General features: G+C 37.7%; 2 protein-coding genes across 2 annotated transcripts in view; both read right to left on the bottom strand.

Moving 5' to 3' along the window:
• LOC119573388 (cubilin-like) overlaps window positions 1–14,258 on the bottom strand; it is a gene marked incomplete in the record, with an annotated part of 17,599 nt that extends 3,341 nt beyond the window's left edge. The window contains 5 exon segments of the mRNA XM_037920622.1: window positions 9,924–10,448; window positions 11,934–12,105; window positions 13,126–13,209; window positions 13,516–13,777; window positions 14,065–14,258. Coding sequence (XP_037776550.1) covers window positions 9,924–10,448; window positions 11,934–12,105; window positions 13,126–13,209; window positions 13,516–13,777; window positions 14,065–14,127 — 1,106 coding nt within the window.
• LOC119573595 overlaps window positions 14,210–16,144 on the bottom strand; it is a 90,008-nt gene continuing 88,073 nt past the window's right edge. Inside the window, exons 7-8 of the mRNA XM_037920806.1 lie at window positions 14,954–15,160; window positions 14,210–14,259 (exon numbers count right to left, since the gene is read on the bottom strand). Of these exons, the coding sequence (XP_037776734.1) occupies window positions 14,210–14,259; window positions 14,954–15,160 (257 nt within the window). The remainder of the gene's footprint in view (window positions 14,260–14,953; window positions 15,161–16,144) is intronic.

The following is a 16,144-nucleotide window of genomic DNA, read 5'->3' as shown; positions in this document are numbered from 1 at the left end:
TTTTTAATTTACAAACGAACCCCGTAAGGGTTGAGTTTTTCTAGAACCCTTTTTTTTTTTTGTATTTATCAATCTCAATTTTTTAAATTTTTACTAGAATTTCTATTCCTTTTTTTTTTGTTTTGTTTTATCGTGTATGGCCTTTGGGTTTTAGATTAGTTTAATTAGGTTTTACATAGTCTTTCGTTGGGTTCCATGGGTTTTATTTCTTTGTCTTACTTTAAAATTTAAATTTTTAAATTTGTAAGTTTTGGCGGTTTTGAAATCTTTGTTTTACGTAAACCAGACCCATATCACGACTGCCTTTAAATATGAAAGCAAACCAAAGATGAATATCTCTGAGGCCTAAATTAAATAAGGAAAAAGGGGCCCATACGCTACCAGATCACGCCCTTTTTCATTGATCAGACACGAGATGAAATATAGAAAGTACAGCACATTAAAAAACATGGCGAAGAGATCCGTAGAGTATATCACGGACTAAAGTAGACGCTACAGAGGCTTATAAATACTAACAACCGTATCCGAGCGTTACATGCTAGTATTTTATCAAATTTCCTTATGTAGAAGTGTAATTCTTTTTCTTGAATGACAAATAATGCTTACCAATGGTATCAAATATGTATTTTTTTGCATAAAAGTACTATCAAACCCTTGTTATTAAAGAAGAAATAAACAAAATAACCCAAAACTATTAACATATTTTGTCTTAGAAAAAAAAATCATTGATCGATTGATTATTTAAAATTATCTGCCCCGCCTACGGCAAAAACACTAATAAATATTATAAAAAAATAAATCATGAGTAAGTGCTTATAAAAGTATAAAAGCTATTCATAAATATTATGCATCCTTATATTTTGTTTAAAATATTAGAACCCCCTTAGGAAACTAATAAGTCCTGTGTCACAATCCTCCGATACATTTTCCAGCGAGACAAGTACATACGTCTGAGAATGCTGCACTTTTTCCCACTAAATGTGCGACCGCCAATGGCACTCCTCACAATGTGGTGCATTTTTAGCGTCATCAGTGACCGATTCTCACCTTGTTAACAAAATTTCTACTGGCGGTTACATTATAATTATCAGCATGTAAACTGCCTACGTTATCACGTCTTCTTCGTGGTCAGAGAATATTTCTCCCTGTAATTTTGACCGCAGCCTAGACGAGGGGCTCTATATTCCCGCACGCGCCGCACTCATCACTGACGCGGATGCGCGCGGGGGGAAGTAAAACCCCACGCGGCGGGCCCGGGGGCGAGGGCGGCGGCGGCGAGGGGTGCGGAGGACGGTGGGGGCGACAGGGAGGGGCCTTTATCCAATACACGAACAATTATAAAAGCTTTATAAAAGGATGGGGCAAAAAGGTAAATTATTTTACCTCATTTTTCATATTTCATAAAAGTTCTTGGTTTTGATAAAGAGTCAGTTGCTAAAAGGGGATATTGTTTAAAAATAGTCAAAGCCTTCTTTTGTTACAATTGTGTTGATTTTTTTAAAAATAGAAATAGTTTACATGGGTCTTTTAAATGTTTTTACTACTACAGCAACTAGTGACATAGTGAAAAACATAGGTGAAAGATGTTTAGACAGCCAGTGTTTTCTTCATTTTGGGAAAGCTTGTATATTAAGTTATCCCGAAAATATGGAAGAGGTCGAGTAGCAAGTTTTATTCCCGTGTCCCAAAGTAAAGATATTTCTCTCTTTGTAAGAGATTTTAAAAAAATATAGCATGTATTACTTAAAAGTGGTGCCTTTAATGCGCAAACAATATTTGTTACCCTTGCATCGTTCTTTTTCTTTCCCATATACGTTTTAGCTGGGTACTATAGACAATTTCGAGGAGGGGGAGTAAATTGCTGAAGAACTAGTCCACTTTCTGTGTTGATTCGTCTTTTTCTGATATCATCATAAAACGGAGAATGTATTGTTATGCGAATCCTCTTAAGCGAGGATACGCTCGTCTGTATATAGTTACACATAGGGGCCTTAAGGGAAAACTAAATATATTTCCTAAGTTGCATTTTAGATTGTAAAACATCGAGAAATGCGGCATTTAGGAAAAAAAACCGCATTGTCCCTTGAGGTAATTAGCAAAATATAGCTGAGTCAACAGTGGGGCAGGTGGTGATGCTAGTGGTAGATAATTAGGCGTTCAGGGGTAAATATGAGGAGGAAACCGTTTTTTACCTGGGTAGATACCTTGAAAACACTATTAATGCTCTTAAATAGAATCAAACCAACGTAATAGGTAATTAACCTGTTAGTTTTATAAGTATGAAAGGTGCAAACATATGAAATATTGGTTATTGCATTTACATTTACACAGAAACTTTAAGCCTGTTATTTGTGTTATCGCCTCTTGGAGGTGTTGTGTAAGTTTGAGTCATAATAAAGGCAAATTGAGGCATAAGGCATATGGGGGAGGAGGGGGAGTGATGATGGAGGTGGGGTCGTCAGCGGCAACTGACATCGGGCTATCATATTGATCGTGTCACGCTCATTAGCATAGGTGTGATCACTCGCCTGAAAAACTCAGTGCAGAGCTGTACTATCTCCTTAGACAGGACTTGTGACTGGTGATTTGTTTGTTTGCTTCTTACTATTATACTTTGTAATGCGGTATGGAGGAATGTGGGACAGGGGCGGTAGGAAGGTAAGGAAGGATCACCTGTTCTCGGGTCAACACCTTTAATTTGGTCATCACCTGGCCTGACTTCTATCCGTCCTGCGTTTTGGGGTTTTTTCCCTTGCGCGGTTATTTCTTATTGGTTTTGAGGGAGATCACTCGTCTGTAACACAGTCATTTGTCAAATCAGTTACAAGTTCAAACAATAGTTATACATATGGGCAGGTAGTGACGCTAGTTGGTAGATAATTAGGGGGTTCATGCAAAATACGAGGGGGGAAACCCGTCTTTGACCCGGTGTAGATACCCTTTAAAACCCTTATTTTAAAGCTTTTTATTTTGGTTAATCCCTTTGGGGCGTAAAGGTTGTTGGTAGCTTAATTTTCCCCGAAAATTTTAAAGAATTTTTCATGAACTTATTTCAAAAAAAACTATATTTTTAAAAAAAATTTTTTTGTGGATGTAAGAATGACTAGTATAACATTAAAAGATGAGACCCCTATCGCCCCCACTCCCCCTTTCCGCCTCCCCCCCCCAACAATATCATAGTTGCCAGCATGGAAATATTGCTGCCAGTGGGATTTAAAGCCGGTTTAGTCGTTGGTGAAGTGAACAGTGAGTGACAATACGCCAGGAAGAAAAAAAGTATTCAATGGAGAAACCCCTACACTACTATAATAAAACATCACCACCTGGAGATATCAACGCAATGAAGAACGGGTTAAGTTCCGTAATCCACTGGTGATAGACTGTCATTTAAGAGGAGGGCACGATCGAGACAAAAGAATTTTCTTCCAGACAGCTCTAACCTATCGCTACATAGATGTCCTGACACATGCACTATTTAAACACCCAAGAGCTGCCACCGGTGAAGATGATCTATCCAATATATTCCCTCATTCACCAATAGCGAGAAATCGTTAGCAAACACAGAATGAACCAGTGATATATTCTCTTAGCAAAAAACAGAACATGCTTTGGAGAGGGGAGGAGGGGTGTTGGTGACCATTAGAGACAATTGTGCAAGCACGGGGTCTCCTTCCACACTCCTACACCCTATATGGGATTGACGCAAAATATGGCTGAGGAGGAAAGTCTATCACAGACGATAGATTTATCATTTTGGTATTCACCTTAGCAATATTTGCGTGTATACGTGTGTGTGTGTGTGTGTGTGTGTGTGTGTGTGTGTGTGTGTGTGTGTGTGTGTGTGTGCGAGCGCATTGTATAGTGTTTATACAATCAAAAATAAAAGCATATATTGTATAACGAGTTTTTATAATCCTTTACACTTTACACTTAGTAGCCATCGTTAGCTAGGTCCAGTGGTTACCTCGTGACTACTGTAGTCATTAACCGCTTTCACTCTCGACAAGTTGCGTGGTTACGCGGTGATCATTGATCTATGTCACCTGTCACCTGTATTGGAGGGGATCCTCGTCTGTAGCACATCATTAGTTTCATTATTTCTCTTATGATGCGTCATGTACGAACATAAAATGCACATGTGAAAGTATGTTAATGATTTCCGGGTATTGATTATGTTGTTGTGGACATTGGTTGTGGTTTGTCGGTTTGTGGTTGCGACAAGGTCACTGGTTACGTCACGGTCACTGACCTACTTTCACATTCATGTACGTATGTGAATGTGCTGGATTGTGTCCCTCTACACTCTACTTACACTATGTATATGTATATACATATATGGGGGTGTATGTATATATATATATATATATAAATATATATATAATATATGTATGTATACACACACACACACACACAACCGTGTATATGTATATATAATATATATATATAATATATATATATATATATATATATATAATATATATATAATATTATAATATGTATATATACATATATTTAAATCTGTGTGTGGATGATAGATGGCACGACTCTGTCTAGAGGAAAATTATACACACACACACACACACACACACACACACACACACACACACACACACAACACACATATATATATATATATATTATATATATATATATATATATATGGTCCATGGTTAGAGGAATGGACTCCGAAGCTCATAGTCCCGAGTTCATTTCCTCGCCGCGGCAGTCGTAAAAATGCCTGGGTTCCGACTGCTGGCTCGAGCCCCACACCCACGGCGAAAAAAAACGACATACCGCTTTTAGAAGTCAAACACAGATGTCGTAGGGGAGGTCACCGCCGTGACAAAAGTGTTAGCACGCCGAACCGCGGTTGATTAGGAAGGGCATCCAATCAGGCAAGGGTGGTACTGCCAAATAAACGTCTCAATAGTGAATTGAAAGAGGCCTAGAACCTGCAGTGGAATACGTGGCTGTTGAACAAACAACCAAACAAAAATATATATGCATACATACACACACATCCACATATACATACTGTAAGTGTGTATATGTGTGTACATAAATGGATAGTTATACTTATTCTACTTTTTGCAATTTTCATTTTTTATTTCTCATTGTCCCGTTTTCTCCTTTCAAAAAGGTGCGTACTTCCATTCGACCCTGTATTGTGCTGGCACATGTTTCTCTCTCTCTCTCTCTCTCTATCTATCCTACACTTTTTTTTTTTTTTTTTATAAGGTCACGTAAATTGTCCACTGTTCTCCATTTGGTGATAAAATGGAGAGTGCACCACTGATATATGAAATAGTGTATATCATGTGTGGCCTGTATGTACTTTCTTAAGCGAAAACCATGTCCATTTTATTCTCTTCACTAGTTTCAGCTGTAAAATGGATGACACTATATGGTTTCAACAGCTAAATCCATTTTCAGGTTTAAATCTGGTGCAATTATATATATATATATATATATACATATATATATACATATATGCATATACATACATATATGCATATACATACATATATATATATACACATGTGTGTGTGTTTGTATTTTTGAGGTTGAAGAAAAACACTCTTCAATATGATTAATTTAGATAAAATACATCTGTACTAATTCATCAGATAAATACCTTGCATTTCCCGAAGCAACTTTAACTGTGTGTGTACAAACTGTGTTGGGAGCATAATTAGTCTCGAAACCTGGGGAAAGGCGGCCATCACCTCGAAATTTCAAACCCAATTGATGTAACTATCGAACCAATAAGAAACATTAGCCTTTCACTTAGAATAAATTTTCCGTCCTCTTCCTTCTCATTTTGCCTTCGCCTCCTTCACTCTTTCACTCCCCTTTTCTTGTTTTTTTTTTCTCCTTTTCCCTTATTTCCCTAGTTTCTTCCAGTCCCCTCTTCTGCTCTAAAGTTTTTAGTCTGTCATTATTCCCCTTCTGTTCTCTCCCCTCTCCTTAGTTCCCCCCGTCCCTCTTCTCCTTCCCCACCTCATTTCTTCCTCCCTCTCCTCCTTCCACTCTCTTTCCCCCCCCTTCCTCTTCTCCTCCTTCCCCCTTTCTCTAAACCTCACTATACATCAGCCTTGAAGCCCCTGCTCCTCCTCTTGCCGGAGAAGAAGATCCTGATGAAGTTCGAGTCCGAAATGACGTTCGGCGGGAGTGCGAAGCCACTGAAGGAGAAGACAGAGCCAGAGGTGTAGTAAAGGTCGGTGGTTGGGGTTCACAGCCACGAAGTTCTGAGCGTAGGTTCCCAGGCGCATGTGGGTGAAGGTCAACTGAACTTTATTGCCAACTGACGCCTAGGAATGAATGGAAGAAAAGGTATAATACAGGTTTATTCGTAGTTGTGGGCTCTCAGTGGTTTAATGGGCTAAGACTGCTTGTTTGTATGTATGTTTGTCAGTTGTAACCTTTTTGGTGTCCTCGGGAATGAGGGCCTATTCCTAGCACACAGGAGTAGGTATCGATCTATAGTACCTACAAGTCAAGGCTATACGTCATTCGACATTCGCCACCTTATCATAACACCATTTATAATTGAAGACAGTAGCAGATCTACAGGGGTGCATGATGCGGGGCTGCTTTCCACTGCTGCAGTCCGCTCTTCTTTCCCTAGCTGCCCATCCCTCAGACGTTTTAGATCTTTAAAAAAGATATATATTCTTCCTTCTTAAGGTAAATAACCTATTCAGAAATCTCTTGGATTGCTTGCTAAACGGACTGTCATGAGGCAGAGACAAAATACAAAATAGAAAAAAAGGTTTATTTAGATCTGCACACTCCTACATGCCACCACATCACTATAGCAAAACTAAAACTCATTGCTGTTTTCTATGAATATTTCTAGATTCGCCAGTGATTGGAATTTATATTACTTATTGCACTTGATTATCTCACAATCCTCGAGTAACCCTACAAATATATATACACTTATAAACACGATCAAAATGCTTAACCCTTTCCCAAAGTAAATGAGTAAATAAGTGTCAACACTTACCATGATTTTCCATTCACAGTACTTCTTACTCGGGTGCCTGCGGGGGAACCTCGGCGACGTGATGACTCCCCCGGGGCTGGCGGAGAGGACCTGGGGAGGGAAGCCCGTGAAAGGTGGCTGGACTGCGCGAAAGGAACTTATTTTGTTTGATCATATTCACTGCATGTCTGTGGATTTTGCTACGCACGCGCGCGCGCGCGCGCGAGTGTGTGTGGGGTGTGAGTGTGTTTGTACTGTGTGTGTGCATATATGTCAATGTTATATATATATACACACACACACACACACACACACACACGTTTTGTGTGTGTGTGTGTTCATATATATATATATATATATATATATATATATATTATATATATATATATATATATATATATTTTATATATATATATTATATATTTAATATACATATTATAATATATATATATATATATTATATATATATATATATATATATATCCATGTTTTTATATTTTTATATTTTATATATATATGTACATATATACATAATATGTACATCATAAAAATATTCATATATATAATTTATATACATACATGCACACACACACACCACACACACACACACACACACACACACACACACCCACACACACACACACACAGACACACACACACACATATATTATATATGTATATATATATATATATATAAAATATATATATATATATATATATATATATATATATATATAATATATATATATATATATATATAATGTCTCTCAGATTCCAGACGGAATTCCATAGAATTCGATGTCAGCAGATAAAGTACCGTTACTCTATGGTTTCGGTCTCCTCCCTTCGTGCTCTACACATGTGATTTTATTGGTTAATGAGTAATCCAGTGTTATTTTATGGGCTTTCCTATGTCGATATTTTGATTCACGAAGACCTACATAACATTTTTTGTTGTTAACAAAGGAAGAATAGAAAGTACAGGTCCCCGTGTTTACATTTGTCTCTCACTAACTTGAGTTGGGCGAGAAGAAAACGTTCTGATGGCGAAATACTCATCACACTTACTTGGTGGCAAGAGGAAGTCCTTGGGTTGAACTGTGCACGGAAACCCGTCCACTCTCCGACAGCATTGGACGTGAAAGTAGCGAGGAATTGTGCACTGGGGATGATGTTCCTATATCGTCTTTTTCTCCCCGACAGGCTGTTAAGGAAAGATACACAGAGGCATCAAAGGAAAGCCAAATCTCTAGGGAACTTTGGAGAGAAATTATGCTGTGTGGGCATTGTGTGCGTATGTGTGTGTTGTGTTGTGTGTGTGTGTTTTGTTGTGTTGTGTGTGTGTGTACGTACATGCACCTACATGCATTTGTAGATGTTTTTAAATATGCGAGTGCGTGTGTATTTGGATGTACAGTATAATATATTTATAATATACAATATAGTTATTTCTATTTATTACAGTGGTTATTATTATGTTTGGTGTGGCAGGCTATCTGTTTGCTTCTAAATTAACCCCTGTGTGCAAGGAATGGCCACGGTTACCATCCATTGGCGGCGCAGGATTTGAATGCAGGTCAGCAAGAACGCTACCACTGCGCCACACAGCACATACACAAGCATGTGGTTATTAATATCCAGTTAAATCACCACATCCAGGCTCAGCCATAAGTGCCAAGACAGGAAATCCATTGTTCTAAGTATAGCATTGTCTTGACTTACGTTAGCGGCGGCGTGTAAGGGTTCTGAATCACAAGGGTGTCGCCAGCACGCAGCCGAAGAACCCTGATGAATAAGTTCACTGTGGCGAGCTCCTCCTGCCATGTAATTATGATAATAATGATGATGATGGTAACTGCGATGATGATAACAATGATAATGAGAACAGGGATGATGATAATAATGGTAACTGGGATGATGATGGTAATGATACTAGTGATAACAGAGATGATGACGATGCTGATGATAACAAGGATGATGATGACTGATGGGAATGATATTGATGATGGGAATAGTAATAATTAAACGTAATAATGGGAATTATGGTGACAATGATATTATCAATAATATTAGTTAAAATAATAATGATAGCAGCAGTAACACCTATAACAACGGTGAAAACAATACAACTGATAGTGATGGTAATGGCAATATAATAATACCGATAATATTAATGATAATGCTAATGATAAAACCACCATGCTTATTAGGAACAGTTCCAGCATCACAACACAGAATCATTATCATATTAATTATAAATAAGATATGATTTGACAATTAGCCAAGACTACCTAAAGTCTCAACCATTAAACTTAAAGTGATTTTTAGAAAATTTATTTTGAATAACCGAGAAATGACTTTGTACTGCAGTAGTTTTTTATATATTTAAAACTAAATCCTATCGACACAAGGCAAATTATTATTGTCATCATTATTATCATTAACTGTTGCTTACTGATACGTTGCTAGGGTAAACAATATTATGATTAATAATAATAATAATAACATGATCATTATAATAATAATAAAAATGATATCTATTATTATTATTTGTAGTAGTATTATCACTATCAACATTATCACCAGTATTATCACCATCATTAGTATCATTATCATCAGCACCATCATCATTACTATTGCTATTATCACCATCATTATCATTATCATCATTATTATTATCACATGTCATTATCACTAGAAAATTGACCTGTAACTTACTGCAATTGTCATCATCATTATCAGTGCTATAATTATCTTCATCATCATCACATATGTCATTATCACTAGAAATTTTACCCTAAACTTACTGTCATTATCATCATTATCATATTATCAGTACCACCATCATTATCACTGCTATTATTATCTTCATCATCATCATTATAAACATCATCACATATGTCATGACCACTGGAAAATTGGCCCTAAACTTACTGTAATTCCTGAAAGAGTACAGTACGCGTTTGGTGGATAATATTCAGGGAAGTTTGGAGAAATGAAATAAGTCAGTCCGTTTTCTGTGTATGAGGTACACTGACCAACCGAGGCCGTTGTGGTTGTGGTTGTGGTTGTTGTGGTTGTTGATGTTGTTTTGTCGATATGGCTGTGGTTGTTGTTGATGTGCTTGTGGTTGTTGTCGATGTGACTGGTTGTTGTAGTGGTACTTGTAGTTGAAGATGTACTTGTAGTTGTAGACAATCTTGTAGTGGTACTTGCAGTCGCACTGGTTCTTGTACTTGTAGTTGTAGTCGTACTAGTATTTGTACTTGTGCTTGTAGTCGTGGTGGTGCTAGTAGTCGTGGTGGTAGTTGTTCCCGAAGGCGCGCAGGAAGGAATGGGAACAAAGGTGATGTCAGCCGACCAACCGGGTTTGAAATTTGTCCCAACTTTGAAATAAAGAATAATTTCTCCTCCAACAGACTGGAACTCTTGGCCAGGCGAAATATCCGTCCCACAGAACCTGGGGGGAGAGGGAGAGGGTAAGAGAGGGAGGAAGGGATATGGGCGAAGGGAGGGAGGGAGGGAAAGGAGGGAAAGGAGGGAGGGAGGGAGGGGAGGAGGGAGATGAGAGAGAGAGAGAGAGAGAGAGTCTTCTTACTACCAATCATCAGCAAGATACTAGAAAAAATAATATGTTCTCACCTAACAAACCACCTCAACAAAAACCATCTTCTGTCTACCCGGTAATATAGCTTTCAGAAGAACCGCTCTGCTGCCGACCTGCTGTCGCAGATAACTGCAGACTGGTCAGCTGCACTTGACTGCGGACAGCGCACTTGTGTTCTTGCCCTGGACATAGCATAGAGGGAGAATAGAGCATAGCATAGGGGCACCTAGGTTTGTTGACAAGTTAAAAGTATTTGGAGTGGACGGCGAACTAGTCCTTTCGAAAAAAATATCTACTCAACAGACAAATGAGAGTAGTCCTCAATGGAAAGCAGGTATCTCTCAAGGAAGTATGCTGGGCCCTCTGCTGTGAAATATCTTCCTTAATGGCTTGTTCCACCTCATTCCTGAAACCAAAGCATCTGCGGATGATGGAACACACTCCTTTAGGTATGAGCCCTGGGAACAGGATGGAAAAACTAAATGACGGGCTCGCACAAATATCGACTTGGGGAGAGAAATGGCAGGTGTCCTTTGCCCTGAATAAGACTCAGCTTATGGTTGTTAAGAGGACAAGCAGTGATATCCAAGGTCACTTCAACGAGAGAAAAATAAGAACACAAGAAGAAATTGAAGTACTGGGCATCACATTCAACAAAAATGAATAAATAAGTAATTAAATAAATAGATAAATAAAAATAAATAAATAAATAACAAAAATAAATAAATAAATAACGAAAAAATAAAATAGATAAAAAAAAATGTCACGTAGAAAGCTTGGCGAGAAGGGCTTCGCAGAAACTTGCATCTTGCATAGAATACAAGAAAGAGCGAAGAAAATCATAGGAATCCTTCCTATGATTTTCTTTACTCTTTCTTGTATTCTTGTATTCCAGCAGTATCAAGAGAACCTCGACAGCCTTCAACACAGGAGAGACGTAGCTGGCTTGACGACGATCTTCCGCATCAATCGCCAACACGTCCCGCACTGCAGCCAATTAGACTGCCCTACGAGAACAGTGGAACGAGCGCCCACCGCCCTGGAGGAACCTCGTTGTTGCACAGCGCACCACCAAATTATGGAATCTGTTAATTTCTGTCATCGATATGAACACTCAGTTCTCACAAACTTTCAAAAAACAAAGCACATGTGTGGCTAAAGACCACTAAGATATGATTTTAGGTAATATTATGTGGCTGAATCAGATGAGGTTAGACTTGAAAGTAGGAGTCATTAAACATGAATTCTCTTAGTCTCTAAAACAGATTTTTTACTAACATATCTAATAATTATAAGCATATACAATTATATTACAATAAAGTATTGTAATATACATACCACTGCCCTTCCGTTGCATTAGTAGTCCTGATTTCCAGGGCATCGTACCAACAGCCAAGTGTGCTAACGCCGTTTACCGTTAGTGAAACCGCTTGGTACACGTTGAATGCCGTGAAGGTCAGTTTTACTTCATTACACTCGGGGGCGATTATCCATTTGACGAAATCCGAATCTGTTGCGTGAAAACACAGTGTGTGTATGAAAAGCATATCCGTACATGTATATATTTCTACATATAGTGAAAGATAGAGAGGGAGAGAGTTGGGCACACAGACTACAATCAGATTGCATCTGCTCTATATGACTGAGGTTTCTAAGTACACCAAGTTTTGGTAACTGAATCATTAAGTACAATACGCTATCAAAACTTTAGTCAAAGTTATTTTGCAATTCTCGAAAAGCCAAGTAACGAGACAATTGTTTATTTAGGCATATGTGTTTCAATCCTTAGGCATTACAGCGCATCTCCCTGAAGAGATAGAGTTTCATTCTTTCGTATTTCACTTGTCAGTTGATTATATGGATATCAGAGAGTAATAAAAGTGTTCCCAACCTGGCTGACATGTATGCTCAGGGATACATTTGCACTATTTCAAAAGGGGCATAGAGTACATGTATGTTGCACTTACTATTCAGATATATTCATCAACAAGATTTTGCAAATCCACATTTTCAGTGTTGTTGGGGACTACGGGTAATCAAATTATCAAAACACCTGAACTTTATCTTCATAGTGTAGTTGTTAATTTTCTCCCTTGTATTAATGAAACAGGCTTAAGCATCTCATTAGTATTAGTACACGTATTTAGTTATTAGTATGTCATTTCTTGGACTTTCACTCATGAGTCATGCCCAGTGTGCTTAACAGATATCAAGATATTCCATAAATTCGCTTGGTTCACTTTCTTAATTTTATCAGTAGTAAAAAGCTCTTAAGAATCATCAACACACGGAGTTAATAAGGAAATATTGTTGGATCAATATAGTTTTATACATTTTTGATCCTTAAGTTGAAGGAAAACTGTCAGAACATCCAAATAGGTGCAAATAAGCACAGCTTAAGAAGGACATTTTCTGATTTATATTATCTTCGAATGGAAAAAATATATAAAAACACACACACACATGAAAAAAAAAAAACATACCACTATGGCTAGAGAGTAATGAACTGAGACTGTATAACAATACTTACCATGAGGGAAAGCATTAGGATAGTTCACGGTTGAAATAGTTTTCTCAACGGTGACGATCTCAGTATTGAAATATAGGATAGCATCTGAAGAATGTATAAATTTTGTTAAAATGGTATCATGCTTTAACATGTGTGACTTTTACAGTGTCTCTTGAATATTTGTTAGGAGCGCATCGCAAAAGTTCTGTTCATAAAGTAAAGTATTCAAGGAGTAGTATTAATGATAATCTAAAGTCATGAAAGTTCATCTGTAATGAACGTGACTGTCTGTGAAATAAAACCAAATAAAATATTCCATTTGTGAGACAAGACATAAACAGATGACAATCTGTGTGAGACCAAAAATAAGGAAGTTATCAGTGCATATACAGATCGAAAAGAGAAACCAACCATTATAGAGTGTATTAACAGTCTCGCAGCTGCTCCCTGAAGTTCCATCAGGACACACACAAGTGCAGTCACTTCCTAAATAACCATTATTCTGACAGGGATCACTAACTAGTCCGCAAGAGATGAGGAGTTTATCTGTACAGCCATACATGGTGTTTACTATGAGCTTGTCCATGTGGGAGAGGCCTTCGCGCTGGCCAATTTCAGCATGGAACCTCGGGTCTTTGGTCACGATGGTATTGTGGCTGTTCAGAGAGAAGCCCTGTGGAAAAGAAAGGATTTATATCAAGAAATATGAAGAACACAAATGTTGGAACCTCGAATGCTGGACCCAGTCTTGTAGAAGTCTTAAACTTGGTCTTACAGATCGTGACTTCTCTCTCTCTACACACACACAGACGTATATATATATATATATATATATATATATATATATATATATATATATATATATATATATATGTATGTATGTATATACACATATTTATGCACATCCACATACGCACACACATATAAAACAATTAGAACTGTAAAAGCCATATGATTTACCTGCGCATAGTGATGCATAATTGAGGAATAGTCATACGGCACACCATAATTGCTGGTCGTCATGAGGTTAAAGTTATAAATCGCCGATGATATGATGTTTTGTGTGAGAATTGAGACGTGTTCGTCTCGGTCTGACCTCGATTGCTCATGCCAGAGGCCCAAGGCGTGTCCGACCTCGTGTACCAGACTGCCAAACTGCCAACGAAGGTCATGGAAAGTCAAAGTCTGAGTTGAAATAAGTATTTTTTGGACTTTCGAACGATTAGAGATTAGCTGTGCGTCTAAGTAGCGAAATTAGTGATTAGAGATCAGGTGTGCACGGAATTTTCGCTTTGCTTAGTTGTACCTTCGACATGTCTACTAAAAAACGACTTCTTAGCAAAAATTAAACTCAACAAAACTGTTTCATTAAAAAAAGAACCTCTAAAACGAAAACAAAAGACTAAAATTCATTAAAAAAAACATTAAAAACTCAAACTTAACTAAAACTCACAAATCTCTAAAACTCTTAACGAAACTAAAACTCATACAAACTAACTCATCAAAAAATAACCTAAAAAGCTAAAACTTATAAAAACTACAACTCATAATAACGAATAATAATAATAATAGAAAAATAAATAAATAAACAAATAAAACTAAAATTCATAAAAACACCCCTAATCTAAATCTTCTGATCTGCTTGTAGCACATAGACCCAACCCTTCGTAGCACTGATGGCGCCAAACTTTTTTTTTTTTTTTATCAACATTCTCTCTATTTCCCTCTCTCTCCCTCTCTCCGCCTCACTCTCTTTTTCCCTCCCCCCCTCCCTCTTTCCCTCCCCCCTCCCTCTTTCCCTCCCCCCCTCCCTCTTTCCCTCCTCCTCTCCCTCCCGCCCCTCACTTACTCACCGACTGTTCACACCACACGGGCACGTTGATGATCTGTCCTCCGCTGCCGCTGACCATTCCCACGTAAGAGTTACAGGAGGAAGCGTGGCGGATGAACTTAATGCGTTCTCCAGTGCTGGTGTTCGAGACCTCGGTGAAGGTGAGGCAGGTGTTGTCGATCCAGTGCTGGATGGCGCTCCGGACGGCTGCCTTGTCAACCAGGTCTTGAGAGTCATTTAGAGATAAGTTCGCATGTACGTGTGTTTATATATATATTATATATATATATATATATATATATATATATATATATATATATATATATACACATATATGTATATGCGTGTCTGTTAGCGTTTATATATATGACAAAGGCTAAAGGCTCTTTCTTAACAACGGTACACTGTCAAGCAATACCGACCATCCTCAAAGGTATAGGGAATGTGAGGGAAGCCGTTGACATTAGGCCAGAATCTGGTGACGTCGTTGATCGCCTTCCTGTTGAGGATGGCGGCCAGCTGCTCCGGGGTCAGCATCGTGTCCACCAGTTTCTCGAGCTGGAAAAATAGCACGCTTGAAAGCCACTTCTATAAGGTTAAAATAACAGGAATATCCCTTCGTAATCTTATGAAGCGCAAGGTGTTGAGCTTGTGTATTTCTTTTTTTTTTCTGTGATTCATTTATTTGCTATTTAATCAAGTATTTCTTATCTTTTATCATATTCATCTATTTATTCAGTATTTGCTTATTATTTATCTTGTTTTACTTATCATTCTTTTTGTTGTTTTTTTCTCTCGTTTTCCCTACTTTTTTGAGTTTCTTCTTGGCAATGTTTTTATTTTTTTAATCATTCATTTATTTACTCTTTATCTTATCTTTTTTTTCTCTCTCTTTTTCCCTCAATTTTAAACTTGCTCTTGGCAACATTTTTATAATATATTAAATCATTATTTGGAGCTTCCTCTTGGCAATGTTTATATGTATTTTTAACCATTTATTTATTCATTATCATTATCCCCCCTTTTTAAGCCTCCTCTTAGTAATGTTTATATACGCATTTTAATTACTTATTTAATCCTTACTCATTTGATTTATTTGATACCCCCTCCTTATTTTAAGCATCTCATTTGCATAACACTGAACACTGCGTTTGCGTGTTCAGGACAGAGCTACGTACCAATTCCTCCCGCCTCCAGCCTGCTCAGGTT

The sequence above is a fragment of the Penaeus monodon genome, chromosome 5, assembly GCF_015228065.2.
Source record: "Penaeus monodon isolate SGIC_2016 chromosome 5, NSTDA_Pmon_1, whole genome shotgun sequence".
NCBI classification, from domain to species: Eukaryota; Metazoa; Arthropoda; class Malacostraca; order Decapoda; family Penaeidae; genus Penaeus; species Penaeus monodon.
Note: the sequence above shows the minus strand (reverse complement) of the source record. Positions and strands in the feature narration are given on the sequence as shown.